Source organism: Lactuca saligna, chromosome 2, assembly GCF_052625555.1.
Source record: "Lactuca saligna cultivar CGN05327 chromosome 2, ASM5262555v1, whole genome shotgun sequence".
Taxonomy (NCBI): Eukaryota; Viridiplantae; Streptophyta; class Magnoliopsida; order Asterales; family Asteraceae; genus Lactuca; species Lactuca saligna.
The window spans coordinates 51,771,543-51,782,572 of NC_136418.1; the positions used below are offsets into that span (position 1 = coordinate 51,771,543).

The 11,030-nt window shown below is 34.6% G+C and overlaps 1 protein-coding gene across 1 annotated transcript; it reads right to left on the minus strand.

Annotated features, from left to right (window-relative positions):
* Nucleotides 1-319: 319 nt before the first annotated feature.
* On the minus strand, nt 320-10,542 carry LOC145030957 (putative disease resistance protein RGA3). Its single transcript, XM_078979399.1, has 2 exons — nt 10,427-10,542; nt 320-3,635 (listed from the first exon to the last, which is right to left on the minus strand). The coding sequence occupies exon 2, from the start codon at nt 3,628-3,630 to the stop codon at nt 415-417; it is 3,216 nt and encodes a 1,071-aa protein (XP_078835525.1). The 5' UTR covers nt 3,631-3,635; nt 10,427-10,542; the 3' UTR covers nt 320-414.
* Between the last annotated feature and the right edge of the window lie 488 nt (nt 10,543-11,030).

Below are 11,030 nucleotides of genomic sequence, written 5' to 3' on the forward strand. Positions count from 1 at the left end.
ATTCATCTTTGTATTTATACCAATGTATTCTATTGTATCAAATACAATGAAATTGAATCTTTATTAGCCTTTACAGGCTGCAAATGTTGTTGTTGCTACAGTTGTGGCTCTGGAGGAGGTGGCTGGGACCGGTAGCAGTTGTGATTAGGGTTGGGATTGGACCGAGGCTAAGGATTTCAAGGTTCGTCGTTTTTTTCCTTATCATGCATCATTATAGTTAGTGGTAATTGATAGAATTAAAAAAAAATATATAATTGATATATTTCTTGAGCAACGTTAATAGTACCTTTATCACAATAAGTTCAAGTCATGACTTTTGACAACCAAATTGGATATTTTTCAAAATCAAAATTAGATCCTGATTACAAGCTTAGTGTACCAAATAACTAATTAACATCTCTACTTACAATCAAATTATCTAATCTGACAAGTGACATCATTTGCTTCTCGCGGTGCTCCCCGCTTAACCTTTTCTTCATCTAGCCCCTTGCAATTATAGAAAATAATTTCTCGAATACATGACATGTTGGTTAACCACATGGGCAGTTCTTGTAATCCGAAACTATTTATGCGTAACAAAGTCAGTGATGTGAGGTGTTGTATTTCTTCTGGAATTGACTCCCAATGATCCCAACCTCCCAAATACAAAGAGTGAAGGTGATTTCTTAACTTCTCGATGCCTTGGAGACTTGGAAAAGAATCGAGCTCCTCCGAGAACACACCAAGTTCCAACTCATTTAAGAATGCATAACAATCAAACAGTTTGTGAGGCAAGGAAGTCAGTTTGAGGCAATGCGTAATGTACAAAGTTTCCAAAGAATGACATTGTTGGGGCAAATTGGTTATTTCTAAAAGACTAGGACACATGGAAATTTGTAAAGATATGAGAGATGTGAGGCCTTGTATACTCTTAATGGATGCCAGTCCTTCGCAGCCTCTAATCTGTAAGGAAAAAAGAGGATGGGGATGGCATTCATCCAAGTGAATAATTTTTGGGCACTCACGAATGTACAAGCTCCCAAGGACAGGAGATATCATTTTTGAGCTATTGGGTGCTCCATCTATCCACTTTTCTAATTTTCTCATGCGATATAGTAGGAGTGATGTCAACGTTGGAGACAAAGGCTTTGTTATTCCACTACCATCAGAAGTCCTTAAGCATGTCAAGTTGTCCATATTTTGCAACCACATATGCCGAAGATGTGGTAGGTGCTCAAGCGTTGGAAGAGAGAGGCAGCTTCTACAGTTAGATAATGTGATATCCATCAGCTTATTAAGGGGCATCCATTTCCCTTCGATGTGGATCACCATCTTCATTACCCAATCTGGAAAATTATCACCAGAAAAATTCTTAATTGTCAATGCTTTTACATCTCTAGGGGGTTGCAAGCCTTCCAATACATCCATGTCAATTCGGTTGGCGCCTTGATAGTCTTCACTCCATTTGAAATGAATATTGTGTAAATTTTTCTTGCTAGATAAATCTGCCTTGCTAGCTTCCTCCTTGCTACCGACGTTCTCTAGATGTGAAATAAAGAGGCTTCCACTGAGGTTATTCAAATGGCGTAGCTCTTGAATACTATGTCCCTTCCTTTTAAGCACCCTGAAGGAAGGCGTTAATGTTCGAAGTGAAGTCAATTGTCCCAAAATACTTGTAGGAATGTTTTCGTCACACTTCAGATGCCGCAGGCTTATCAAATTTCTCATGGTTTCTGGAAACTGCTCAATGCGATCAGGCAACTTCAGAGTTTGCAAGTGGTACAATTTACCAATAGATTTAGGAAGAACACGTATCTCTGTAGATGATAAATTAAGATACCTGAGATGCACCAACCCTCCAATTGAATCGTCTAACTTCTCAATACTATCTCCCTTGAGTTTTAGAATGCGTATGCACTTTAATCGTTGAAATGAAAGTTTCTTCTCGACTTCAACTTTGATAAACAATGTATGCAAAGTTCTAGCCACTGTATTCCTTTCAATGAACATAGAAACATTGGCTTTCAATTCATCGTACTCATTCTGTTCTTGGTAAAAAGAGAGATGTTTTAACTGAGGTATACATGCAATATCATCATTTGTAGCATCCACCAAACATAAGCTTTCATGTTTTGAAAGTGATAATGACAAATCATGCACCATATCATGCATGCTACAATGATCGACACGACCATACTCATCCCTTGCAACATCTTGGAACAATGAATTGCTGACCAAAACTTGAAAAATCTCATTTCCCACAGCTTCCATCTCCTTGTTTCTTTCCTCATCTGCTTGAATCAATCCTAAAGCCATCCAAAGCCGGACCAGTTCTTCCCTTTTAATAACCTTATCTTTCTTAAATATGGAACAATATACAAAGCATTGCTTCACAATAGAATTGGGGAGATTATCAAAGCTCAGTTCCAAACTCTTTTGAACTCTATCCCTTTCTTCTTCTAGATCCCAAACCTTGCTATTTTTTATGGAGAACCACTTTTCTTTATCATCATTGTAATTTGCCAACATGCCACCTGTTACATTTAATAGCAATGGTAAACCACCACATCTTTTTACAATCTCACGGCCTATCTCCTCCAGTTCTGGAGAGGGTGATGAGCCTGTCACAAATGCTCTTTCTCTAAAGATGTCCCAACAGTGATCATCAGAAAGACCTTTTAAAAGACATGAATCAGCCTTCATTCCAGTAGTTCCGATTTCAAGTTTCCGTGTAGTGACAAGAATGCCACTTCCATTTTGTGAGTTTACATTTAGCATACAACTCTCAAATGCTTCCCAATATGCTCTCTCTTCAACCCAAACGTCATCAAGAACAAGCAAATATCTTTTTGATCCCAACTTCTCTTCTAGACTTTTAATTAAATTGACCATAGAGTCCGACTCAGGTTTCTTTCCGGCAAGAGATTCATAGATCTTTGCGAGAAGTGTGTTGATGTCAACCTTAACCGACACACACAACCAAGCTTTAATATCAAAATATTGCTTTATGTTTTTACTATTGTAGACCGACTTAGCCAAAGTTGTCTTCCCAATCCCGCCCATTCCCACTATGGGAACAATTGTAAGTTTTTCTTCGGTTCTTGATTGGGTTAAAATCTGTATGATACGTAGTACATCATCATCCCTCCCAACAGTTTTGAATTTTTCTGGATATGGAACAGACTCCCGATAGAGACGATCTGTAAAAGGGGTGGCACCAGGGTGTTCGTTTTGTAGTCCTAAACCGTTTGCCTGTGTATTGATATCAAGCAACCTTTTATTGATGTTTTTGATTTTATGACCAATTTCCCAGCGAAATGAAAGTTTTTTTAAGCTTGGAAGAGATGGCACAGTTTTTGCCACCCGATCACGTTTCTTTATCTCCCGCCTCAGCATTTCGAAATGAACCTCGTCCAACACATCATCAGCTTCACCCACTACAACTTTTAGCTGCTTCAGCCACATCATCACAACCTCCGTTCCCTTTTTTCTCTCAGCATCACTCAACTTGGCACAAATCAGGTCCAATGTTCTGTGGAGGGTGGTCAGCTTTTCATCGTAACCCCAAGAAATGACCAGTTCGCCAGCAGCTATAGACAACACTTTTTTCAATATCCCCCCAGCGACAATAATAACTAAGGCTTCAGCCATTTTCACTGTTGAGAAAAGGAGATAGTGAATGAGATGGTGGAGAGAGATATATACTTTATAAATGGAAAGAACCCACCAGGGAAAGTGGAATTGTAACCAAAAAGGTTATGTATGGTAATAAACATATTATACTCAGACGGAGGATATGAATCAAGTAATTCTCTATTAAAATGGACTTTTTTCTTTTCTTTTTTTATATTTCTGCTTAATTGTTTTCCTTCCATTTATATAATATATCTAGTTATGTAAAACATTTTTGGGCAAACCTGAATAAACAATTGTTATCTACATTATCAAAATAGATTTTCACTGCAGTGTGATCATGCCACCGCCTCATACTGGAGCAACACACATATGCACATCTTGAATGAATCTAATGTATTATTAATTAGATGTGAGACTCGTATATTATACCGGTTGGATAAAACAAAAAATTAAATATTAAGGTTTAAACAAAAATTTATTTAGACTTGATATTTAAAATTTAAATTCAAAATTTGAATTCAAAAGGAAATATATTAAATACTATATGAATAGTAATATTGTAATTTATTGATTATTTATAATTAAGACAATTATTAATTGAGGTGTAAATATGATGTATTAATTAAGAAAAAATGAAAAATGGAAAAAACATTTATTCAAAAATACCAAAAAATGACATGTGTCCAAGTTAATGATAGAGACATGTGACAAAGAGGATTATTAATAGCAAGGTTGGGTAAAATTTTGAAATGAATTGTGTAGACACGTGTAACTTTTCATGTACGGGTGAAATGGATAATGTCGACACTAGACATTAAGATTTTTTATTTCATTTTAAAATAATAATCAATACTAATTAATGAGGCGTTTAAACATTAAATGTGATTACAGTGATTATCATTTAGCTCAAAAGTACTTCCAACGCATTAACCGAGTTTTGTACCGAGGGGATGGACTTTTGAAAAGTATTTACCAATTACGAGTGCTTTGAAATTTAATTACCAAAATATTGTAGTTTTATATTAAATGACTTTTTATCTCCTACTATATAGGACCCATTTGCATTTTTGCACACCACACCCCATAACAACCCACACTCCTCACCTATTTCCCTCATACGAACACTCAAATCCAAGGGAATATTAACCATGTTCTTAAAAATGATGAATTGTACAATGCATGTACAAAAGGCATGTTTGTATGCCGGCATAATATGAAAAAATAGGGTAGAATATGGATCAAGGTGTTGGTGTTCTTGGCTGAAGAATGATACATTGAATCAACCATGTTCTTAATTATATAAAAATGAAGAATTTTTAGGTTACTTTGATCTAGTATTTAGCTGCGTAATGTTGTATTGTTGTACATGTGGATGAACAAAAGTAATGATTTGATTGCTTGCACAAACAATCACACTTCCATGGACTAACGACTAACAGATTATGGTTAGTATTTAGTAGATCATGAAGTAGTGTCGATTATTTCAAACCTAGAAGAAACCAGTAAATTTACAAAACAAAGATGATGCTGAATATAAAAACTTGATTAAAGAACTTCAAGAAGTAAAAACATCAGTAAAGGTGTCGTTGGTAAAAGCAACAAGTTCTTGGTTCATAATGATTTTCAATGCTACAACAACTTAACATCAAAATTCCCACAAATTTTTAATGTTAAATCAGAGTTCTAAAGAAATTTGAATGCGTCAAATCTTCACAAATGATATGGAGCAACTTGCTAGACACAAGGCTTCCGTTGAAGTCAAATAGCCAAGAAAATATCAAATTTGAAGATTTTTAGAGGAGATATCGAAAATACATATAGGTTTTGAGAAATCGTTGTGAATCAGTGAATGAGGCGGTAAGTGACATATCGATGGAGAGGGACATGATCTTATAGAGAGGGACATGATCGAGGAAAAGACGATGAGCAGGTATGACCGGTAAGAGAGGGAGAAACCGATGAGTAGTTTAATTTTCAGAAACCAAAGACGTAAAAGCTCATGTGTGAGGAATACGACGTGAAAGAGATCGGAGGAGAAAGCATGTGGGGCGAAGAGGGTAATTATATTTTTTTTCCTTTTTTAATTACCAGACTTATTAAGTAAATAAAAATTACAATACCATTAGTTGGTAAATATTTATTGCAGATACAACCTTTTGGGAGGGGTGTGAAAAAAAGCTGAAATCAAACCAAAAACCGAAAAAAAATAGAAAAACCGTACCGAAAAAACATAACCATTTAAAAAACCGATGCTTGGTTTTTGTTTTTATAAAAACCAGTTTTTTTAGGCGTGGTTTGGTTTTTCTACAACTAGAAACCGATCCGACCCAAATACATAAAATGGTGTCGTTTTATATATAAGTATCACACCATTAATAAAGTAATCCATAATGAATAAGAACAAATATTCTTTGGTGTAGGAGAAACGCATATATGATAGGGGATGTTACAAGGTTACAAGTATAAAAAAAAAATTCAAATCGCATACATCTTACATCAATTGTGAGATTCATAAGTGAAGATTTTTTTGATACTATAAAATTAAGGAAAATAGTTAACTTAACCGTCCCACGATGACTATTTATAAATGAAAACGAACATCAAAAAAATAGGCACCATCTTTTTTTTATTCTACAATAATTTATATTTTGTTTAATTGGGTGAGACATACTAATATTTGTATTGGAGTATGTATAAAATAAGTATGAGCTTTTAAAATTCATAGCCGAGTCTAATAATGTATTAACTAAAAAACCGAATAACCGAAAAAAAAAAACCGACAGTTTGGTTTTTCCAAAATAAAAAACCGAACTTTTAGGTTCAGTTTTGGTTTTAGCATAAAACCAAACCATGTTCACCCCTACCTTTTGGGAAAAAAAACTCCACATTAGCCTACCTAATCGGACATCCATTGTGTTACATCTACTGAATTGTAACTTTGTTTGTTAGTTCGTAATAGGATATCAACATTTCAATTGTATATTTGTATTAGAAAAATGTGGAAATTAAGTAAACTAGTTAAATGTTTATGGCCATCTACTGAATTGTAGATTTGCTTCTTTTTTATTACAAAATGACCGACTGGTCCGAAATACGAGAGTTGAGTAAACCGGGTTCCGGAATGAATGGCCACTACCTATGTCATTCTAGAATCTACACCGAAATATCTTCAAATTTCGTAGAAACTTTGCAAAGAAAATATTACATCCGATCCCGATGAGTTGGATGTTTATCCGTTTATGGGATATTCCAATGTCATCTATACCAATGTACTGTAACTGTGAGGCCACACTGTATAAATTATATAATGCGGAATGTAATGGGAAGTCGAGACATGTAGGTCTAAGACACAATTTTGTGAGAGAACTAACTGAAAGTCATACCATCAAAGTTGTTTATGTTAAGACGAGTAGGAACTTGGTAGATACGTTTACCAAACCTCCAGGGGCAGAACAGATACACAATAAGTAGGGGGGCCGGAATCAAATTTTTAAAACATAACAATATAGACAAAAAAAATTATTCAAAATTTTGCACTCAAAAAATATAACTTATCAATGTATTGCCAATCAAAATGGATTTTAAGTCTTGTTTCAAATAACAAAACCAAAAATCATTCAAAAACTCTACCAGTCTATCTTATATTTTATTCTTAACTTTTTTTTTTTTTACAAAAACTAAGGCTCATGTTATAAATTAATAAAGAACATATACAAATTTGATTTTAATACTTACTCTTAGTTTATACCAATAAATAGATACATATTTTGATGTTTCTAATTCCTTTTACATTTTTACGATACCAAATAGTATAGTATAATTTGTCAGTGAACATTAAATAAATAATAAAACATCTACAAGTCTACCCTATTGCCTATATCACACTTTACAAAGTCTGCAAGATAATATCTAAAGATATTCCATATCTATTAATTCATAGATAATATCATACTTTTGGTGGGAGAAGAGAAAGAGGAAAAAAGAGAGTACTCTTTTCAGCTTCTTATGGAGAGAAACCGAAGAAGGACATGGAAGGCAGGCAGATGGAAATCAGATGTTTTTAACCTCAGGTTTTGTTAAACTCCGGCAGAGAGCAATAATTGAAGGAAATCATGCGAAGAAGGTAATCGACTGGGAGCTATAAATTTCTTGGTTTTCTTAAACTCAAGGTTTGAGTCAAGAATTGTGTAAATATGATTAGAATTTGGATTAGTTTTTATAGGGTTTTGGTTTTTAATTTTCCTTTTCCTAATGAAACAAGATCTCTCTTATTTTTAGCAACGATTTTCAGATTTTTTTGGATAGTTCATGGTTATTTTGTTTAGACTTTTTGTTAATACTTAAGTTTTTTCTTTGACCGAAAAACTAGGGGCCAAATTAGTTAATTTGTTGATTGTTGTGTGACTTTATAAATATATTATGCATAGCTGGGTATTAGGAAGCTCAAAATGTGGGGGGGGGGGGGGGGGCATGGCCTCCCCCAGCCCCTCTTACGGTCCGCCACTGCAAACCTCTGATAAGAGATTTGGTTGCATCTACCACGAGATTCATGGGTCTAAAACCACAATAGAATCGCTTACTGATGGAAACCCAACTTGAAATTAGTGCTCCTAATTCTCAAGTTTAAAGGGTAACAATGAAGCCACTAACGATAGAAGGTACTATCATTAATGATAGATCCATGCAAGATACGATGGTACATCGTTGCTGAGAACGGGGTTGAGTCAAGGCTCTTAACAAAGTTTTGGACACATCTAAGAAATGAAGATGTTGTAAAACTTTGCCTATATAATCCAGAGGTGGTGCCGCCTCAATTGAAGATTAGTTGTTCATCTTCTAAAGGGTCATTAAAAGGATTTATAACGCATGGCCATATTAGTACTCAGGGAGAACGCAAAGTCGGCATGTGATATGTGGGGGTAAACCGGAGAGGTCACAAGGTTCATGGTTTAAACCAATAAGGATACTATTGAATTGGTCACTTCTTTATTGTTCTCGTTAAACTATGGTTTCATAATCATGACACCCAAGTGACATCATATGTATGAGTTAAAGGAAACTTTCCAACTTGGTAGGAGGTTGTTGGAAATTAAAGAGGAAATGTTGCACGTTGGTAAGTTTCCCCTATCCCACATTGGTGGGGGAAGAAACCTTTTGTGAGCTTATAAACCATTTCTCTTGATAGGCCTTCAAAGGCTTTAGTGGTTCAAAGGAAAGGGCCAACCCCATGCACGCGCCTAGCCTAGCCTAGCCGATGTCGCAGTGCACTAAATGGCGTGATTTAGGCGTACTTGGCACTTCGCACGACGCATTGGTCCCTGGGAGATGAGGAGCTTTTATTTTTGACGAGTTTGGGTCAAGTTGGTTTGACCAATTTGATCAAACGGTTAACCAATGTTAACTTCGTGGATAAGGTGGTATGATATTCTAGAAAGGCTCATAAAACAACTTTCTTGGAGAGCAAGTCGCCGCCCTAGGGTTTCTAAAGGCCGGCCTATGAGGGCCCTTTTACTGCCTTCTAGGGTTTTGACACCTATAAATACAACTGTCTTGGAGTTGTATTCCACACATGAATTTCGAAGCTCTCTCCCTCTCCTGGTGATTTCTTCCAACTTTCTGAGTATTCACTTTACATTTATCGTTTTCCATTGCTGTTGGAAAACCGATAAGACTGCATTAAATCCTAGGGTTTTACTCTGTTGCTTACAGTCGATAGAAGCAAAGTAAAAAACTTTAAGGACAGGAGTCTGATTCGTGTCGTCATTCCACGTTCAAGATCAGCCGTTATAACATGTTGGTTTTACCTTATTGTATCGCATTTACTTTCGCCTAATAAAAGGACATTCTTCTTCTACCTTTCTTACAATCAGATCTAATCAAGAAGGAATAGATTGGTCTAGTTTCTGGACGAAACTTGGTAATAACATTAATAATAATTGGATTAATTATTCACAATTAATTGACATATAATTCTCAACATTATTTGTTGGGTTCCTTGCGTGTCTATTGGTCTTACATCAGTTTACGGGTAAGTTTTTCGTTCCTTTACTTGTATTTTTTTTTATATTTAGTATTAACCAAAATATTATAGTCTGGAATGCGAAGAAATGTCAGGATTACAGAGAAAATCTTCGGAATGTAGTATTAATTCATATCGAGTGTTTAGGTAGGTAGTTATTTAGTATTATTAGCATCCTAATACATTAGATAACTAGTTAGGTTAATTACAACTTTCTTCATAGAACTCTGGAATGAATTTCGTATTCTGGAATACAAAGACAATTATGAAATGTGTAGAGCAATCCAGTCTGGAACACTATAGACACTTTGTAATGATGTTGATTTTAATATTGTAACTAAGTTATTTATTCATTGTTTGGCATGCCAAAATTTGGCTCAAAAATGGATCTTTTTCTTTTATCTCGAACCCCAAACATACCAGCCTTAAGATACGCCTCTAAGGATAAGCAAATTTCACTATACACCAAAATTTGGCTGATCTAAAGTTATAAAATATCACCTAGCAAAATATTGTTCGACCAAATCACATAATCCACTCACCAATCGGCCAAGAACATAAATTTCAATATGTTACAAATTTCCGGCTAGACCAACATACAATATATAAATAATCCAACAGTTATAGATCTGAACGAAAAAAAAAAGGTTTGCTCAAGTAGAAAAGAATGGAAAAAGGGATGTGATACACATACAAAGGTATCCTATTGACCAACAAACAAATTAATGGATTGTATACATGCGCGCATATATATAACATAAACAATATTTAAAAAAAAATACAAATAAATACCTGTGTCTTCTCTTTCGATCGCCTGTTTTGCAAAGTAAGATTTTTAGGATGAATTGTGAGTTGTGAAGAAAGTCAAAGTCATAAGGCATATATAACGAGTATCTGTAATGTGAAAGGGGGTGATTGTAATTTTAAAAATCTGACTATTATTAAACTTTTCATAACAGACTAAGTTTTTTATATGTAACCAAAACCAAGGAAGACTACTTCTTTGTTTTATAAAATATTATATTTAGACTATTTCAATTAATAATGAAACATTAGTTAAAAGCTCCATATCACCTGCCCCTCATAATTTAAATAAAAATTAGCCTCCAATATTGAATTACTGCATACAATTATACTATCATTTAAATTATCTAAACAAATAATGGCATCTAACAAAAGCTCGTATCACCTAACACTCATAATTATTATTCTTGTTTAAATGGTAAACAATACAATCTGAACAATATACATCAATCTACCCTAAGGCTCATATGAGAAATTAATTAGGGAATACAAGCAATATTTTAGATTTGTGGTTTGCCAGGTTTTGAACCATGGACCTTCTGTAATTTTACTCTTCAACTTTGAGCTCTTATCAATGGGTTTTGCATAATTA

Excerpts from the sequence above, each read along its gene's own strand:
- LOC145030957 (XM_078979399.1), bottom strand. The coding sequence starts at position 3,630 with ATGGCTGAAGCCTTAGTTATTATTGTCGCTGGGGGGATATTGAAAAAA.